General features: G+C 38.3%; 2 protein-coding genes across 2 annotated transcripts; both read right to left on the minus strand.

Moving 5' to 3' along the window:
- Positions 1 to 836: 836 nt before the first annotated feature.
- On the minus strand, positions 837 to 5,770 carry LOC148169332 (uncharacterized). Its single transcript, XM_088044147.1, has 13 exons — positions 4,933 to 5,770; positions 4,130 to 4,877; positions 3,960 to 4,083; positions 3,696 to 3,912; positions 3,578 to 3,653; positions 3,342 to 3,539; positions 2,769 to 3,286; positions 2,476 to 2,717; positions 1,880 to 2,417; positions 1,725 to 1,743; positions 1,596 to 1,681; positions 1,382 to 1,523; positions 837 to 1,332 (listed from the first exon to the last, which is right to left on the minus strand). Exons 1-13 carry the CDS (start codon positions 5,768 to 5,770, stop codon positions 837 to 839), a joined length of 4,242 nt encoding a protein of 1,413 aa, XP_087900273.1.
- Positions 5,771 to 19,564: 13,794 nt separating this feature from the next.
- LOC148169333 (chymotrypsin-like) lies at positions 19,565 to 20,320 on the minus strand. Its single transcript, XM_088044148.1, has 3 exons — positions 20,267 to 20,320; positions 20,024 to 20,214; positions 19,565 to 19,975 (listed from the first exon to the last, which is right to left on the minus strand). Exons 1-3 carry the CDS (start codon positions 20,318 to 20,320, stop codon positions 19,729 to 19,731), a joined length of 492 nt encoding a protein of 163 aa, XP_087900274.1. The 3' UTR covers positions 19,565 to 19,728.
- Between the last annotated feature and the right edge of the window lie 357 nt (positions 20,321 to 20,677).

The following is a 20,677-nucleotide window of genomic DNA, read 5'->3' on the forward strand; positions in this document are numbered from 1 at the left end:
CCAAGGGTGCGGTTTTGTTGGGATTCTTTTTTCGTCGTATATTTTCGGCGTATTTTGATGAGGTAGAATTTCCTGTGACGTGTCACAGGAATACACGTGCGATCGTATTGTGTTCGCACACGTGGTTGACACAGCGGTGACAAAGCGTCACACTATTGTTTGTTAAAGCCCAGGCTCAGCAGAGCGAGGGAGAACACTTAGCGCGGCGCGACTGGAGAGCGGCGCGCGGTGACACAAAGGAGCGGCAGTGTTACACAAAGCGACGGTGCACTTTTACAAAGGCGGCTCGGCTCTTACAAAGAGAACATCGATCATCGATACACTTCTGCTCTCTTCGAGTACTGGAAGCAGACTGGGACGAGAACCGGTATTTTACAACGTGGTATGGCCGTTGCCTGGTAAAATTGGGGTAATTTCAGCAAAGTTCTTTTTCATGGATTTTGTAATCTTCCACAGAGAATTGTCCTTTACTGTGAGTTTTGCCAGCTTATCGTGCCATTTTTTTTTCTTTGTTGCGTGATCTCTATTTTGATTTTGCCATTGAGCGTAATCAATTGTCTTCGACGTTGCCGCTTCACTGATAATTTCTTCGGTGTCGATTTCTTCTCTGATTAGCTCCTTGATTTCTTCTCGGATCTTCTGATTTTTGCTGATGTCGACCATTTTTGTGTTTTTATTTGTGGCGACGGTAATGGCGTTGATTAGTTTCTGTGTCTCCTGCTCTAATTCTCTTGTGTTTTTGATTTTATTGTTAATTTGAATGTTTTTTTAGATATACTTTAAGTTCGTCTATCTTGTTGTGAACGCCGTTAGCGTTACACGTCGTTATTGTTAGTTTACGGTTCATTGCAGAATACCTCGATAAGAGTTAGGAAAACGTCTTTTTTATCTTTAGCGGTGCTTAACTTTTCTTTTAAAGTTTTTACTATATTAATTAATTGTTTTATGTTGACTGCGTCGCATAAAGAGCGCATTTCTCTCATTAGTACGAAAAAATCATTACCGCCATTATGAGTGGAGGTACTGGGGCCTGGCTTGTTGATTTGATTGGTGGTTGGGATTTTTTCAGTTGGCTTGGGCGTGGTGTTAATTGAGCTCTGTTGACCAATAGCTGGGAAGTGGGCGGAATTTAGCTGCCACGGGTTTGATTTGGGCACTGGCGCTTCGACGTATTGGGTCTTTTTCTGCGGTTTTTGCCGTCTTTGTTCAATATAGTTTTTTCTTTCGACGTATACCGGGCAATTAGTATCATTAGAGAGGTGACGCTCTTGACAATTCGCACATTTAATTTTGTTCTCTGTGTTTGCATCTTCTTTTTTTAATGAACATTCACTGGTGATGTGAGATTCGCCGCATTTAAAGCATCGTGGTTTTTCGTGACAATGTGTTGTTGAGTGTCCCCAGTTTTGGCACTTGTGTCATTGGATTATCGCTGATTTTGAGTGTAGTGTTTCTGTTTCGGTTTTTAAGTGAACTGTGGCTTATCCTCTTCGAGATGGACTCGAAGGACCAGTTGTTTGATACTTCGTAATTCAAGTAAAAGATAAAAAAACACTCGACGATTTTTTCACGATTTTACTGATCAATGTACAAACAACAAAAATGAACAAGTAAAGAATCTCGACTATTGCGGACTTCGATGATGATGGTTGCAAGTCTTAAGATGGACTCTCTTACAAAACTAAAAACTACCACTAACTTAAACTAAGGGTGGGGGTGCCAACCTCCGAAAATCGTGTTCGGCTAAGAGCGGAACATGCTCCCCCCGTTGAAGATTTCAACTAATTATTAAATATATTAAAGAAAACTATTAACACACGCCAAGATAAAACAAAGGTTTGTACTTAATTAATGTCTGATTGTACGAGTGGACACAAACTTTTGATGGCTCGTTTCATGGTTCCGTTTTTAACTCGCACTGTCACCACACGCACTTTTCTGTCCGTTCCTGGATGAAGACTTTCGATGCGTCCCAAACTCCAGCACAACGGCGGCGTGTTGTCGTCCTTCAAAATGCCTACGTCTCCGACGTTAGCTGATGTCAACCATTTTACCCGTTGTTGAAGCTCCCCCAGGTAGTCGCGTGACCATCGCTTCCAAAAGTGTTGCCGAAGCTGTTGGATGCGTTCCCAATGACGAAGTCGATTCATCTTGACACTGGTGACGTCAGGTTCCGCGGGACTCGTAAGTGCATCTCCGATGAGGAAGTGTCCAGGTGTAAGGGCAGCGGGTTCGTCGGGATTACTAGGAAGTGGTGTAATTGGACGGGAATTAAGACAGGATTCAATGAGAGTCAAAAAAGTGTATAACTCTTCATACGTTAGTAGGGCTTGCCCGACAATTCGTTTGAAATGGAACTTCATCGACTTGATTCCTGCCTCCCAGATTCCGCCCATAGGCGCGCGTAACATTGTTGGCTTTTAGATATGTCGTAAAGTTTTTAAACTCTTCGGAAGTATTCAACAATTTCTGTACGGTTTTCAATTCGCGATTTGCTCCCTTAAAAGTGGTTGCGTTATCTGAATAGATACTTGAAGGGTTTCCACGACGTGCAATAAATCTTTTAAAAGCTGCCAAAAAACCTTCTGAAGTACAATCAGTGACTAGCTCTAAATGAATCGCCTTTGTGGCCATGCAGATAAATAAACAAATATACGCCTTAATGGACTTCTTTCTCCGACCTTCTCTCATTAACACAGGACCGGCATAATCCACTCCTACATTATAAAAGGTTCTCACAAAATTGAGTCGAGCGTAAGGTAAATTACCCATCAGTTCCTTATAAAAAATTAGTTTCACACGGCGACATTTAACGCAATTGTGTAAATATTTGCGTATGATATTCCGTCCGCCGATTGGCCAGTAGGTTATTCGTATGGCGTTAAGGGTTAATTGTGGACCGGCATGTAATTGTCGCAAGTGTTCCGCTTCGACAATTAATTTTGTTATGTGGTGTTCTTTGATCTTCAAATTAAAGGTATAACACAAATTATCCGTTTTGCAATTCCAAGATATTCCCAAAGTTTTGGACATTCCGTTTTTATCAAGATTTATCTTGGAACGATCGCATGACTGATTTGGAAGAAGTTCTTCCTTATTGGATGCCCCTTTTCTTAACTCAAAACCACCTCGGTTTAGATATTCAGTGACTTCCTCTTTTAGTTGCTTAGCGGCTTCGACAGATTCCGCGCCTGCCAAAAGGTCATCCACGTACATATTATTGACGATATGAAATTCCGCGTTTGGGAACCGATGTCTCTCATCGTGTGCGCATTGTTTTAGAGTTCTGATTGCCAAGTATGGGGCTGAAGTCAACCCAAAAGTTTTTTACTGTTTTTAACCGATATGTTCTTAGCGGTTCATTTTCGCTCATTCTCCAAACAAATCTCAAATAATCGTGGAAATCCGGATGTACCGCGATTTGCAAATACATTTTCGATATATCGGCCGTGAATGCCATTGCATGTTGGCGAAACCGAATTAAGATGTCATAAATATCATTTTGTATTTTTGGCCCGGGTAAAAGCGCGTCATTTAAGCTTTTATTTGTAGAACTTTTCGCCGAAGCATCAAAAACAATCCGTAATTTTGTAGTGTCACCCCATAATGTGGCAGGTAACAAGTCCAAGGGTTGTTAAGCTCCTCTGATGGGACTATTTCGGCAACGTTATCGACAAATTACTCATTTATAGCACCGCAATATAAGTTTTTAAAACCGGGGTCTTTACGAAATTTTGCTTCTAACTGTGAAAATCGCTTTATTGCTGTGTTTACCGGAATTCCCAGATCTTCTTCTTTTTTCTGAAATGGTAATGGTACCGAGTATTTACCAGAGGACAACCGTTTATGGCCTTCTGAGAATATTTTCTCACAAAGTTCGTCATCTGACGACAAGATTGGTTTTGAGGGCGGCTGAACATCCTTATAATTTTTCAGAACTGTGTTACTAATTTTTCTACCGATGCTGTCGACTCTATTGACTTACAGAATTTTACGTTGATTTGGCCGCTGGATTCAGTTTTTCCAGTTATGACCCAACCGAGTTTTGTATCTTGAATGGCGATTTTGTCTTTTACGATGCGTCTTTCTGGTTGTAAACATTTCAAAAAACGTTTGTGTTCCAATTAACATATCTACCGGTCCGTTATGACTATAGGTTGGATCCGCCAACTGAATGTTCGGTTGCAAAAGAAAATCTTTAATTTCAACGCGCGGCAGCATTTCCGTGATTTTTGGAATTACCACACATGACAGAATAGTTTCGTATTCATTATTTTGCGATTTTACCCTTAAGTTTGTCATCTGTTTCGGGGTGGTAGAACATTGATTAATTCCGGCGATTGATATGTCGATAGTTTCAAATCTGTTGCTTAATAAGTTGGCTAAACGTGTAGAGATAAAATTTAATTGTGACCCACTGTCTAGCAATGCTCGTACAGAAAATTGTTTTCCTGACGAGTCAAGAATAAGAACTCGCGCTGTCGGTAAAACGACATTTGAAAAGTAGACTTGCATTGTTTTTAAGACTACTGATTGGTTATTTGGTTCTGCAGAATGAAGTAACGTATGATGCAATTGTTGACAGATTCTGCATTTGAAATTTGATTTGCAGTGCGCGGTGGTGTGATTATTTCTAAAGCAATTGTCACACAGATTTTTGGCTTTAACGAATTCACTTCGTTCTTGCACAGACAAATTTAGAAATTCTGAACAATTGTACAGGTAATGTGCTTGCTGACATTTTAGACACGTAATTGATGGTGGTGACTTATAATTGTTTCGATTTTTGTGTGACGCATGAACCGCTGTTTTTGAAAAGCATTTTTTTTGTTGTTCTGAACTTGTATATGGTTTTCCCGACATGTGGTCGAGAGACTCTAGTGTTTCACATCGTTTTTTGAGAAATGTAATGAATTCATTCCACGTAGGTACTTCGGACGTTAGTTTTGACTGCCATTCGCGTTTGAAGGCGTAGTCTTAACTTTTCCGCGATTATACAAATTAAAATAAACTCTTTCAATGTTGCATCTGATAATTTTTGCACCTTCAATGCTCCCAATTGAATGCAAATTCCGTCTACAAGTTTTCTTAGTAGCGTATGTGACGATTTTGCCACGTTAGGTTGATTTAATTCCTTGAAAATGTGATCTTGAATGATCATCCGCTTGTTTTCATATCTGTCTTGTAATGTTTGTAGCGCTGATTTGTAGTTTTCAGCCGTTACCGATAATGACTCGATTAGCTTGCCTGCTTCGCCTCGTAATCGCGATTTTAGATAATGAAACTTATGAATTTCTGTTAGATTTTCGTTGGTATGAACTAATGCAGAGAAGGTGTCGAAGAAAGGAGTCCATTCCGAATAGGACCCTTCAAAGAATGGTAATTCTAGTTCGGGTAATTTTACGCGACTGATTGGGATTACGTTGTCGATTGTTTCGCGATCTCGTGTTGCATTTGACGCGGACGGAATTGAAAATTTGTCGAAAATCGACGTTAACGTTGTTAATGCGCTGCGATACCTTATATCAAAAGCATTAGCCTGATCGGCACTTGAAGTTTGTTTGGCCTCTTTCTCTAAGTCCTCTATTTGAATTTGAACGTTTATGAACGAATCGTTAATTTTTTCCAATTCATCGATCCTATTTTGAATCAATGTCTTGGATATCGCGGCACCCGATGTTTGTAACTCTGCGATAAATCCCTCCAACAATGTTAATTTACGCTTTACCGTTCCGCGTTTGGATTTTAGCTCTGTTAAAGACTCAGTCATTTTTCTGACTACTTGTATGAATGAGTTATACACTTATATGATCACACTGATTATTTGAAATATGAATAAAAGGAGTGATGCACTTACTGATTTTCCCCTTTACGTCCGGTTCTCTGCTTTTGGAGACGGCTTTCGACGTGTTTTCTTCAGGGATTCTTCGATTCTTTGGAGTCGTCTTGAGTTCTATGTGTACCTGGATCTCTACTTCTGGAGATGGCTTTCAGGCGTCTTGCGGTGTCCAAGCTGACTTCAGGCGTTTCGACCTGGGCTTGGGACTGATAGTCGAGTCCGGCGAGTTGAGCTTTTACTTGATGCTGATTTTCATCCGGCTCGAAGGACCAAAATGTATCGGTTTGTAAATGAACTGTGGCTTATCCTCTTCGAGATTGACTCGAAGGACCAGTTGTTTGATACTTTGTAATTCAAGTAAAAGATAAAAAAAAACACTCGACGATTTTTTCACGATTTTACTGATCAATGTACAAACAACAAAAATGAACAAGTAAAGAATCTCAACTATTGCGGACTTCGATGTTGATGGTTGCAAGTTTTAAGACGGACTCTCTTACAAAACTAAAAACTACCACTAAGTTAAACTAAGGGTGGGGGTGGCATCCTCCGAAAAATGGTGTTAGGCTAAGAGCTGAACAAAGACCCTTGATGACGAATGATGCGGTTTTAAGGCTTTTGGGAGTGAAGGTGTGGAACTCCACTTCACCTGCCGTTAGTTTACTCTTCATGATCCCGTGTATCTCGGTGGTGTTCGGGTACACAATGGTTTTTTCCCGTGTGTACCGCACTTGGTAGCCATTGTTGCACTCGGCAAACAATTCCTTGATACGGTGATGAGTCAGGTTCCGGCCGTGGATTATAATCGGCGGCGTTCTTCTTTCGTTCGCGGTGGTTTTCGGTCTGGAGGATGTCTCCTCAGTCCCCATTACGTCTTCTTCTTTCTCCTCATCGGAAGAGATTGGTTGGAATTTATTTGCGTTTATCGGTACCGGCACGTACTTCACTTTACTTTTCACTTTCTTCACCATTTTCTTGGGTTTTAGCCAGTTTTGGCTCGAACTGGCCATGTTTTCTGTGGTCAGTGCAGACTTAACCAGCCTGCGCTGTACTGAACACTTTGTTTTTATTTCACTTGTTGTGAAAACAACACTTGAAACACACTTCACGTTGTTAAAGACACGTGGCACTTCACACTTTGGTCACTAGTTAAAACACTGAGAGAGAGCTCTCGATCGCACGTCCGTTCGCTTCGAGCGCTCGGACAAGACGGTTCTCTTTTCAGGAGCTTCAATAGTGTGCCGCTCAAAAAAAGGCTGCTGCATCCAATTGTTTCTCCAAATTTTTAAACAACCCTGAGACGGCGATAAACCGGTGGTCAATTTTGACGAGACCGGTCATAAATAACAAGATATAAGAGTCAGCTAATGCGGTGGTTTAGTCCCTGTGTGTTGTGAGTACCCCGAATTAGTCATATAACCACCGCACTGTATAATTTATTCTCCTACATTTTGCAACTTTACATTAATGTATGTATTTAATTAATGTACTAATGAAAAAAATCTCCTATGACCGATGCTTAAGCTAGCTGCATAGTTTTTCTGCGCAGTTACGAGGGTTCTGTTTGTTTTCTTACGGTTCAAGGATAACCGAGTGAATAATGTCACCATTAAACAAAAAATTACTTATTTAAACTCTAGTTCAAGTTTGTTTTATATAGCGTTTTTTATGGTTTCTCCAGGTGGACACAAATGTTTTTTACTGCTTCAGCTGGTTTTGTTTTCTTTCTTGCTATTTGTGGCGTGTGGTCATCATTTTCATTTTTTTCAAAGTTATTTGGTCTTATGCAACTCTTATGGCCGTACATACGGTCGTCTGTACAATAAAAAATATTCAGACCAATTCAAGTAGAGCTGTTGCTGTTGGAATCGTTGATATTTCTTCGAGAAGCAAAAATAGTGAAAATGAATAGTAAATGAGTATATTAAAGAACGTGTTTTATAATGGCCAATTTGGTGCACGAGGTCCCGGTGTACAAAACGAGCCGTAGGTGAGTTTTGTATGAGACGAGTGCATCAATGCCATTATAAATCAAGTCCTTTATACTATTTTTTAATTTGCACCCTTTTTTTAATAAAAAAATTAAATTTTCCAATTCGTGTTACACGATTGGTAATGGATTTTCAAATTCCATTTAAAATTTGACATTTATTGAGCTTCACTATCACTGAATTTTGACTTAACGTGACCTAACCTCACAGCCAGTATTCACATCTATTATATTTTGGTACAATTATTGTTGGCCGCAAAGGACAATTCAATTATATTGATACATTTTTTAGTCACGCAGCAATTTATTAAACACGAATCGTAAAATCCAAATTGACCAAGAACTTGACAGGAAACAGGTGATAGCCAGACTAATTAGTTCTGCCAATTCTTACAAAACAAAATTTCCCACTTTGAGTTCTCTTATACAGGGTCCGGCAACACTTGTGTCCACCCCCAAAATCGTCATTAATTTTAGAGACAAAATTTTGAAAATTTGCATACGCTCATAGTTGATAAAGCTCTAAAAGCTGACGCAAAAACTTCTTTTTTATGACGGTTTGTTTAGCGTCGCGACGCCTAAGAAGTATAATTTTTATCGATTTTTGAGTTTTTGTGGCAATACTCGCTAACTCAAATTTTTTTCAACATACCTGTGATACAAGTATTTGAGTTTTTATTTTAAATCTAATGGAAATTGTGTTTAAAATTTGCGAAAAAAACGCTGTTTTATCAAGTTAGTTTTCAAAATTATGGCAGCGCATCGGCAAACTACGTTTACACCAAAATTTCACAAGTCACTTCATTCACTCTTATAAAAGTTAATTTTGATTAACACGGGCATGTTGCACTTTATGGACACCAGAAATCGTTAATTAACATCGACAAAGCGACAATTTCACCAAGTAAGACTTTTGTTACAATCTAAAGCGAGCCAAAGAATAGATGTCATTTGTGACACAAGATGTTGACAGATGGATGTAAACGTAGTTCCCAATTTTGACGTAATGAAATTGGAAACTAACTTGATAAAACCGCATTTTTTTCTCAAATTTTGAAGACAATTTGCATAGAATCTAAAATAACAGCTGAAATATTTTTAACACATTTATATTGAAAAACAAATAAATTGGGGTTGATATCACAAACCCTCACAATTAACTAAAAATTACATTTTTAAGGCGTCGCGACGCCAAAACTATCGGTGATAAAAAACAAATTTTTACGTCAGTTTCTAGAGCTTTGTCAATTATGAGTGTATGCAAATTTTCAAAATTTTATTTTTAAAATTAAATACAATTTTGGGGGTGGACACAAGTGTTGCCGGACCCTGTAGATACCTATTTGCGATTTCATTTATCAGTGAGACATCTGGTGGCCAATTTGAGAACTGGCGCTCTACGTCGTTTGCATTGTTGACGCCCGTATTTTGTTTCTAAAATAATACAATTAGTGCAAACTGTTATTTTACAATGCCAAAATGGGATAAGACAACTGTAGCGTGTACGGATGTCACACATGTAGAAAATTCGACAAAAACAATGTTAGTTTTCATTATTTTCCACGACATGGAAGAATGATTGGGAATGATGATAATAGTGATATACGAAAAGCATGAGAGAATGCATTATTAATGGGTAAACCGCCATCAAATTATATGAGGGTGTGTAGCAAACATTTCACTTACAAAAATTTAAAGACGCGAGCGAGGCCAACGACGCCTGATGTTAAAACACCAAGACGCAAAAAAGACTGAGTTGCCCTTAAACTTTTGTGAGGATGAGGGTGAGATAGATGAATGTGAAAGAGGAGCAAGAAATCTTGATGATCTAGATGAGGCAGAGCGTCTCACAGGTGAAGCTTTACTCAGTTTTAAACTATCCGGACCAGAACATTGCAAATGCAAATTTGTGTGTAGAGAAGATCAAGAGGTACAAGTTCAATCAGGAGATCTTTCATCATCTTTTTTTTCTACAATTAAAAATAAATGAAAAAGACTTAAATGCCCTAAGTGGACTCACTAATTTTAAAACATTAGAGGATATTTGTTTTTTAGTTATGAAGTATTTTCCCACAATTAGGGTTCGAAAACTATGTTTAGAGGATAGAGTGCTCCTTGTGTTTATGAAAATGAAAATGGCCTTAAAATTTAATGTAATTGCTTTTTTTTCATATACACATGTGGAAGTAGTTGCAGACAAATATTTAATGAGTATGTGCAATATACAGTGTCCGGCAACACTTGTGTCCACCCCTAAAATCGTTTTTAATTTTAAAGATAAAATTTTGAAAATTTGCATACGCTCACAGTTGACAAAGCTCTAGAAGCTGACGCAAAAATTTTAAAGACAATTTGCATTGAATCTAAATTAACAGCTAAGTAATTTTTAACACATCTAATGTAAGACGTCAAAAATTGAGACGAAGATAACAACATTAATGTGAACAAACCTCCCCGCTAACATATGTTTTACTTGACCTTGACTGATTCCCTTTAACTTATTTGAGGGAAATATCTTTAGTATGCTGGTGGTCGTGATTACGTGCGCTTGGGCGTCTGTGTCGTACCCGTCAGAGTCGTACTGGCCCATTACGGAGTTGTTGCTCTACGTCGTTCTGAGCAAGTGTATTCCTCTGTGTTAACCCTTTCCTTCAGGGGCCTTGGCCCCTGGCAGACTCGTGTAAGTTGGAATGGCAGAGCAAGTATAATTCACTATGCTATAAAACCCTTGGCAGACATCTAGATGTAATTCTTGAGCACTGGTTCTCCCCTGGGGGGGAGGTCCAGGTGAGGCAGACTTTAGCTCATGTAATGGAGAATCCGGAAGGGTTCTCGTGGGCACACAATGCAAATGACGAGAATGTACGGCGGACGTGTTGGAGGGGTCCCCGTGTCCTGTCGCTGGGACGCCGCTTAGTACATGGGTGTGATGGGGATGTGCCCCATCACCTTGGTGGCTGGAACTCTCACACACATCGTGAGTTGATGCCGCGGGCTGTATATCCCCGAACTATACACCTTTCAGCGATTATGTCGTTGACCAGGAAATCATCTCCAGAGGGTTGACAGATGGCAACAGTTCGAGCCTAGCATCGCCTAGGGCAAGGGGGTAGAACACCCCTGGTGAGTGTACCTTTCTTTCCTATCCATAATTACAGATAAACAGGTGTTGTTATCTTTTGTTTCGAGTCAATCAATGTGGGCCTAATTCTGGTGGGTCCGGTCCTGACTAAATGTACCGATAGGGTGGTTCAGATGTCTGGTGAGTCGATTAGTAGTTTTGATTGGCCGTAGCTAGTACCTGTTAATTAATTTGCGACAATCAACGTCATCGAGACCAGTCATGGTCTCACACTAATATTGAAAAAAAAATAATTTAGGGGTTGATATCACTAACTCTCACAATTAACTAAAAATTACATTTTTAAGGCTTCGTGACGCCAAAACTATCAGTGATAAAAAACAAATTTTTGCGTCAGCTTCTAGAGCTTTATCAACTATGAGCGTATGCAAATTTTCAAAATTGTAACTTTAAAATTAAAGACGATTTTGGGGGTGGACACAAGTGTTGCCGGACCCTGTACAACCACTCAACCACTCAACCACTAGATATTTGTCAATATTAACAAAAAAACACTAAAACACAAGAGTAATCCTAATATGACACTTCAAACAGTATGATTTAGAGAACAGCTGATCACCGCGACGGTGGCGCCCTCAACGGTAGTCGAAATCGCGAATAAACGATTCCAAATGGAGTACTTTAATAGACCTATTAAAGCGGCAAATTCGAAAATAGTATATTACACTCGTTGCCTTCTTCTCAAATAAGCTTTTGGGATTGGTTGTTAATTTTTATCAGTTCTCCAATGCTATTAAATTTCAATTTTTGATTAAAAAAATATATATTTTTTGACATATAATACAAAAAATATAATATGCCCATTTTCCCACATGAAATAATGGCATTCACATTTATACATGCCTAATAAAATAGCACAACTAAATACATTCAACAAATGAGAATACCTACACATATCTATAGACACAGGTGTACAATTACTAAACAAAAAACGGTAATAAATAAATGTTAAAGTATTATATCTCGTATCGGCATGTTTCAATTTTGTCGGAGATCGATCAACTCAGACAATAAACAATTAAAATAAAATGACCTTAACTTTTCAAACATTGATTGCCAAAACATAGTATTTTTTTTCTATTACTGCTATCTTTATTTTTTTGGGCCGTGCCAAACCCCCAAAATACATTGTTTTTTGTTTGAAATTTTGAGCTGTATTTGTATTTGAAAATAGCAATCATGTTTTTTATTAGTGTTTAGCTTCCCCTTTTGATCTTTCTTCTAAAAAGTATTTTTTTTTGATCAATTGCTTCTTCAAAATCCATTTTTTTGTATATGCCGCATACATGCATTCAACTTCAATGACAGCATCATCCGTGATGCCATCTGGTGTGGCACCCAAAAAAGTAAACTTTTCGTGTATGAACAGGCCATACTTACTAATCTGAAGGCTTAGGACCTCGGCCAATTCTTGTAAAGCTAGTGGTTCCTGTAGTCGGTCATGTTTGATACTAGGGACGTTCAATTGTTTCAAACTATTAAACTGACTTACCAATTTGGTACTACTCGTGTTTTTGCGTTTTTGCGCAAATTTTTGCAAAATTGCAGGCAGTTACTAATTTTCTTCTTCTCGTAAAATTTGCCGGAAAGAGAATGGATGTAATGTTGTAGGAGTGGAGTTGACGGATTGGAGTGTATCTATATGCTTAAGGCGAGTGCCAAGACTCGTCGCTGGTCAGAATTCTAGCTGACCTGTCACATCGGGAAGGGTGTCAATCGGTACCTCTGTTTACAACACCCCTTACTGTGCTATCGTAAAGTGATTGTAAAATGATAAATCCTTATTTGGCCTCTATCTCGTAGAAATACTATTTCGTGGGTAAAATAATATGAATCAAAAATTTTATTACTCAATGACGGCGGATCGGAATAGGCAATCTTTGTTTCCTAGTGTAAGACGATAAAAATGTGGCATTTGTAATAATGATGATGACGTAACTGGGAGTCATTAATATAGTAATTAAGAGCCCTTGGATTGGCTCAGTAACTTATGCGCACCCTCAATAGGGGGAAACGACGCCAGAATGCGTGGCTTAAGTCAGTAAGGAACTGGGCGGTGAAAGTGAAGAAAATGAGTACAACCCTGTGATAAGGGTTGGTTTTGTAAATTCAGCATTTAAGCGTAAAAAATCGAATTGAATAGAGTCAATTAATTCCAGCAATATGTGATCAAAATACAACTTAATCAATTTTGGTTTTATTTTTTTCCAAAAAGTTGTGTCTTCATAAATTATATTTTATTTTTTTAATTTTTTTTTTTTATTAATTACAATGTCCTACGGGCAAGGGCCCAATTACAGGACAAGGCACACAAGTTAAATAATTGAGGACATCCTGCGAAAAATGCCTTGATGTTTTTTTCTGTAGAATTGAATATGTCGATGCTATCTTCAACTCTCATGTAATTTGATAACATTTGAGCCATAGGAGAACTGATGGCAATATTTGAATGTGGTGTTGAAAGACAAAAAGTGTTTCTATTGCGCGTTTTTACTACATTGAACCTAAAGTTGATAAAGGCAAGTATATGAGGGCATTCAATAACTCCAGTAATTATTTTATGCAGTATAGTAACAGAATGTTCCATTCGTCTACTAAAGAGAGAACACTTTTCAAATCTCTTAAGTAGCAGTTCATGTGAATATCCTCTGGGCGGATAATGACCATCAAGTATATAAGAAGTAGATTTCAGAAATCTTCTCTGGATTCGTTCAAGAGCAGTAATGTGATCTGAAGTAAGAGATCTGAAGTAAGAGATCTGAAGTAAGAGATCTGAAAGCAGACTCTGCAGTTGACTGGATATGAGGAATGAAAGACATTTTCGAATCAAACAACACACCAAGATCTCTTATCACCTCAGGTCTAGTGAGAGTGGTACCATCAATTGTATAGTCAAAGTATGTAGGTGTGAATTTTTTTGTGAAAGTCATGACGTAACATTTTTCTTTGTTCAATATCAAATTATTATTTTGACACCATTCAAATACGTTATCAAGACATTTTTGCAACCGTAAAGCATTGTTAGGAGAATCTATACTGCCATATATTTTTAAGTCATCTGCAAATAGAAGAGAATGCTCGTTTATTACATCTACAAGATCATTTATGAAAATTACAAAGAGCAGTGGTCCCAACAAGAGCCCTGAGGAACACCTGTATCCTGATTAATTAGTTTTGAATGAAAGCCATTGACTTTAACAAAAAGCTGTCTATTAGATAAATATGAGCCTAGTAAAGAGATCAACGAATCTGAAAAACCAAAGTATTCCAATTTCAAAAGCAACAGTTTATGATCTATCTTATCAAATGCCTTGAAAAAGTCAGCATAGATGATGTCAACTTGCTTTTTATTATCCAATGCATCGCACAAGTATTGTGTTACAACTATGAGATTAGTCTCCGTAGAACGTCCCTTGATAAACCCGTGTTGATTTGGACTTATCATTTGAAAAATATGGTTAGAAAAAAAGGGCTTTAATACCAATTCAAACACTTTGGAAAAATTGCTAATAATGGCCACCGGCCGATAGTTTTCTATATTTGATTTATCACCTTTCTTATAAACAGGGCAAATTCTTGAAATTTTCCATTGATCAGGGAAATTACAAGATTTTATAATAAGGTTAAATATAGTAGTTAGTGGCTTCACAAATACATTAACACAATCCCTTATAACAACAGCTGGAATTTGATCAGGTCCACTTGTCATTTTGGGCTTCAAATATTCATATTTGATATCACTTTCTTGTGCAAACCAAACACCCAGAATGCACATTGTTTTTCGTGTTATTCTTAACTGCCCTTGGATTTGGTAATACCAATTATGATTTGAATTTACAATGTATGTTCCAACCTGAAGTCAACCTTTTTATTCTCCACCGCATCTTTAAAGTTTGAATTAAAAGCTTTATGCGGGCATTTTATTTCAATAATTCCGTCTTCCTCAAAAAGACCGTCAGGTGTGGCTCCCAAAAATTTATATTCTTCTCAAAGGAACAAGATTTAGTGGGTTTTTTAGTAAAAGTTGAAGCGGCCGGCGGCAAAATGAAAGAAATTGCATCTGGTTAGGTTGCTCCATCGAGTCTTACCATTCAAAACAATTTTGTTTCGTTCAACATTTTTCATTTATTGATGAACTTTTGAATTCTAAAGAAATAAGAAAAAACATAAATATTAAAATATGGAATAAGAAAAATAATAATAAAGGTACTATTTTATTAAATTTAATTTTCTAAATTTTACGTCCAACACCGTGAAATAGTCCAGAAATTAATTCGTGTGTCATTGAAAGACTTTAGTTGAAAACATGACTATAAATTGAATGAATGTTCATACTATATAGTTGTTTCTAAAATTTCATACATCAAGCATTATGAAATTTCGTTGTGCTTGTACTTATTAGCACTTTTAATAACGCTCTTATAATTGTAACCATTTTATTATCCTCTGTGCGAAACAAGCAGGTAAAAATTTTAGAAGAAGTCCCTTGATTTACAACTTCCAAAGCTGGCCAAGAAACCGCAATGAGGGTACGCTTATAAATCAGCCTAGTCGTAAATTATCTACAAAGTTCAGAGCTTCGATTGAAACATTTTTAGTTTATCTCTCTCATAACTAGACCAATTTTAATGATATCGATTTAAATTTAGCGGGAAAGTGATTTTGAAAGTATTCTTTACTAATTCTAAGTTTAAAAATTCACAAAAATCGAATAAACCGCAGAGCCGGAAAGTACTGAAGCTGTAATAATTATTGTAATATCTAATTGTAACCTACTGTTCCCATGTTTTTGTTAACTGTTTCTTCTCTGGTTTCTTATTTAACTCAATTTAACTTGTATCTAACATGTCTAGCTGAAGCTCCCTGTCAGTTTGACGTTTGACAGGCGATTGATACCTTAACGGTTGTGTAGAGGGCCCTACTAACCGTATGCCAGTAAGGTACTAGATCAAAGTTTCTGTTTTATTATGTACCGCTATTACTCCTTGTTAAGAACCTATACCTCCGTGCAAATTTTAGTGGCGGAAAGTGTATGTGAGCGCGCAGTGCATGTAGACTTTAGGGTAATTAGCGGCCGTTGGCAATATGTTTAAAGTGGGGTAGAGTGGGGCAACTGTCAAAATAAATTTGTTTACTATAACCTGAAAAGTTTTTAATTTTATGTAATTTCACGTAGAATTCGCGTATACACTCTAATAAGTTGGTTCAAAAACAATCCACGGTAGAGCCTTTCTACATCCGGAGTTTCACTACAAGTAGAAAAAAGTAGAAAAAGTCAAGGCACGTGCGCCTAAAGAAAACCATCATTTTTCATTATTTATTGTTGTACTGAACACATTATTGGCAGCAATCAGTGACAAGTTCAAATTAGTTTCCAATATTTAGGAAGTTGAAATTTATATCATCTATTGACTCTGGTGTTGCGGGAACGTGGAATCGGTAATCAAACGATAAGATTAAGAAACAGTTTATTATTAAGTAATAATGTGAATAAAAAGGGATTTGAGAGTTGAACGCTCGCGACAGACTATTACAGACTAACTGGATGTTCATTCTTCTGGACACTGAGAATTGTCGCTCCAGTCGCCAAATTTGGTAGCGCCAATTTCAACACTCCCCCTCGAATGGAGCGTCACGCAAGGAAGAAATGCCCAGCGACTTGAGAAATCTTTGGTATTTTTCCTTTGGCAAACCCTTAGTAAAAATGTCAGCTGGCATCTTCTCGGATTGAAGATGTTCTAGTTTCACGATCTCTTCCTTCAGAACATCTCGGATAAAGTGATGTTTAATATCTATGTGCTTGGACCTAGCGTGATGAACCGAATTTTTAGACAAAAGTAGAGCCCCTCTATTGTCGTTGTATATCAGAGTTGGATCGGACATCGCTAGACCTACTTCTTGTAAGAACTTCTTTAAGTAGATAACTTCGCGGGCAGCTTCGGCTAACCCCATGTACTCTGCCTCGGGCGATGATAGCGCCACGGTACGCTGTTTTCGAGACTCCCAAGTAACAGCGGCACCAGCCAGTAAGAATGCATACCCCGTGTATGATCTTCTGTCTACATGGCATCCCGCCCAATCAGCATCGACGTAGCCCATCAGTTCTTCGGCGATCTTCTTGTAGCGAATTCCCAGATTTTTACTCCCCTTTAAGTATCTGAGGACACGTTTAGCCGCGATCCAATGAGTCACGTCATAACAGCTGTTAAATTGACTCAGGTGACTTACGGCGTATGCTATATCGGGTCTTGTAGCTACGGCGATATAATTTAACGCGCCGATTAATTCACGGTAAGGAAGGTTTTCTGCTCTTGTTGTATCTTCCGAACCTCTCTTCAATTTAGAGCTTATATCGATAGGAGTGGATACGGCGTTACAGTTTTCCATACCAAAACGCTTCAACACTTCTTGGATGTAACTGGTTTGTAACATGGTGTATCTTTCAGTAGTTTTAGTGACTTCAATTCCTAAACAGTAACTGACACTCCCAAGATCTTTCAGGTTAAAATCTTTGGTCAGTTCAACCTGAACAAATTTTAAGTCTTCTTTTTCGTTGTAGGCAACCAGAATGTCGTCTACATATATAAGTAAAATAATAATTCCCTTACGTCGAGCAAAATATACGCATGGATCAGCATTTGTTGGGTTCATCTTCATAGTTCTGAGTTTGCCGTCGAATCGCTTGTTCCACAGTGCCCAGCCTGCTTCAAACCATACAGCGATTTCTTCAAACGACAAATCTTATTTGGGTTTTGTATGTCTTCCAACATTTTCCTTGCCTTCATTTCGGTTGAATTATTTACTCCTTGAGAATCAATTATATCACGTAGGGATTCAGATAACAGTTTTAGTTTGTTCATGTAAATCTCTTCTTCCAAAGTTCCATTTAAATAAGCCGTGGTAATGTCGAACTGGTTTATTTCTAAGTTCAATTCTGTCGAAAGTGCGAGTAACAGTCGAACTGAGCTCAGTCGTGCCACGGGAGCAAATGTGTCGTGGTAATCTATTTCGGGACGCTGCGAAAAACCTCTGGCTACAACTCGCGCTTTTCTTCTTTGTATAGAACCATCAGGATTGTACTTATTTCGAAGAACTGTTCTGCAGTCGACTATTCTCACGTTTTTGGGACGATCGACAATTTCCCAAGTGTCGTTGTCGATCAGGCACTTGATTTCTTCAGTGACGGCTTTCTGCCATTCATGGCGATCAGGTCCTTCCAAGGCTTCACTCCAAGAAATTTCTCCCATGAGAGCGAAATTGATTTCTTCTACAGGCGGACTTATCTCATCATTGATCGTCAATGGTTCGTTTCTTGAGAGCTGTTCAGGCTCCGGTTTGTATTCTTGATCACTGTCTATTTCGCTGCCGTTGCATGCTGATCTCAGATGATAGATTTTCTTTGGTCTCCCCGCTCACCAGTCTTCAACTTCATGGGTCTACCAGGCGCTCTTTTAGCGATTTCTTGGGACGGGCCTGCTTCGGCGTCAATTTCAGCTGGAATCGTATCGACGGTGGTTTCGATTTCATTGGCATCAGGGAGCGTTATAGGTTTCGGTGTTGTGGGATCGATGAGCAATTCGACAAAGTTTTTCTCGTCATCATCACTTGCTGTTCGTTGTCTGTTCTGAATTTTCCCAAGCACATCAGCCTTTTGATGACTCGCTTGCTCCCCCTTGAACGTGCCCAAAAATTTAACATCACGTGAGATTATTACCTTTTTGATGTGGGGTATCCACAAACGATAGCCCTTCGAATTTGAGTCGACACCGAGAAATCGTCCCTTCATGCTCCTTGAGTCAAACTTTCCTTTTCCTGGATGCTTATCCAGGGCATAAATTTCTTCTCCAAATATTCTTATTTGACTCAAAGATGGCCGTTCGTTGTACCATAAGTCATATGGCGTCTTCCCCTTCAACAGACTCGAAATGCATCTGTTTCTGATGTAGTTCGCATGAGCCACCGCTTCAGCCCAAAATTGTTCTGGAAGATTTGCTTGCCTTAACATGCACCTGGCCATTTCTACCAGAGTCCGATTCTTCCTTTCTGCAACGCCATTTTGCTGTGGTGTGTATGTCACAGAAAGTCTTCTATGGATCCCCTCGTTTTTCAGGTGCCTTTCGAATTCATCGTTACAAAATTCAGTCCCGTTGTCGGATTGTAACTTTTTCAGTTTGTGCCCGGTCTGCCTTTCTACTGAACGCAAATATTCCTTAAAAGCTCCAAAAACATCGGACTTTCTATGCAGAAACTTGACTTCAGTGTATCGAGAGTGGTCATCTGTAAAGGTAACAAAATATTTGGCTTTACCTCTTGATTGCGTTCGCATTGGGCCGCACACGTCTGTGTGAACAATTTCCAACAATTCCTTGCTCCTTTCAGAACGAGTTGGAAATGGCTGCGCTGTCATTTTGTTTTCCAAGCAGATTTCACAAGGAGGCATATCTTCTTCAGTTCCGAAGTCCAAACCTAGGACCACTTCTTTTTTCCTCATCTCAAGAAGGTCTGACTTGTTCAGGTGTCCCATGCGCTCGTGCCACATGGTCAGTTTCGACTTCTTATCTGTGTTACTGGTTGCGCATGCATACTCTGGTACACCAACATCTCCATCACATAGACCACCCAGCGTTTGAAAAAAAGATTTTGTGCAGATGAAACTTGGATCCAAAGAACCATAAGTCTCCTCACATTGAGAATTATCCATAACAACAACTTGAGTGGCAAATATATGGAGAGAAACGCTAGTTCCACTAGACCCCGTTACAACCCAATTACTGATTGTAGCCACATTACCAACAAAACCACCGTCGGCATCAAATGGCAAAAAAATAGGTCTAATAAATGCAGATTCTTTAAGAGTTTGAGGAAGACTAGTGCAATATCATTCAACAATCCTGAATGGTCGTATTCTGGATGTATAATAAATTGCGTACAATCTAAAATAAATTCACCAGATACTGGCTCTTTAATGTTATCAGCACCCACGTATATTTTAACTGTTGTCGTACTAAAAAAAAGTTTTATTTTATTATTTTTTTTTTCCAAAAATTCCTACCTCTCAAGACAAGCTGCCTGTGTTAGAACATAGTTTAAGGAAATGAGGGCGCCAGTACATACCGATGTAGTTCCGTTTAAAGGCACTAAAATATAAACTTGGTATGGTAAGGAATGGGACGTAATTTGGTTACCACCAAATGTTCTTGGAGCGAATTTAGATAAAACAGGATTAACAGGTTGTTTATAAATCTAAAAAGTTTTCGATTAAATCAATGCGTAACATTGGTAAATTGATTCTCACCTGGGATGCGGTCGAAACCACAGATACCAGTGCCAGAACAAAAGTGAGCTTCATGGTTGTACTAAAAATTTTAATGTTGGACGTTTTATACAGGGTCCGGCAACACTTGTGTCTACCCCCAAAATCGTCTTTAATTTTAAAGATAAAATTTTGAAAATTTGCATACACTCATAGTTGACAAAGCTCTAGAAGCCGACGCAAAAATTTATTTTTTATCACTTATAGTTTTGGCGTCGTGACGCCTTAAAAGTGTATTTTTTAGCTAATTGTGAAGTTTTATGAAATGAACCTCTAATGTAATTTTTTTTCAATATAAATGTGTTAAAAATATCTCAGTTGACATTTTAGATTTAATGTAAATTGTATTCAAAATTTGAGGAAAAAATGCTGTTTAATCAAGTTAGTTTCCAA

The sequence above is a fragment of the Gnatocerus cornutus genome, chromosome 8 (assembly GCF_029298725.1).
Source record: "Gnatocerus cornutus isolate USDA-ARS CGAHR chromosome 8, icGnaCorn1.1, whole genome shotgun sequence".
NCBI classification, from domain to species: Eukaryota; Metazoa; Arthropoda; class Insecta; order Coleoptera; family Tenebrionidae; genus Gnatocerus; species Gnatocerus cornutus.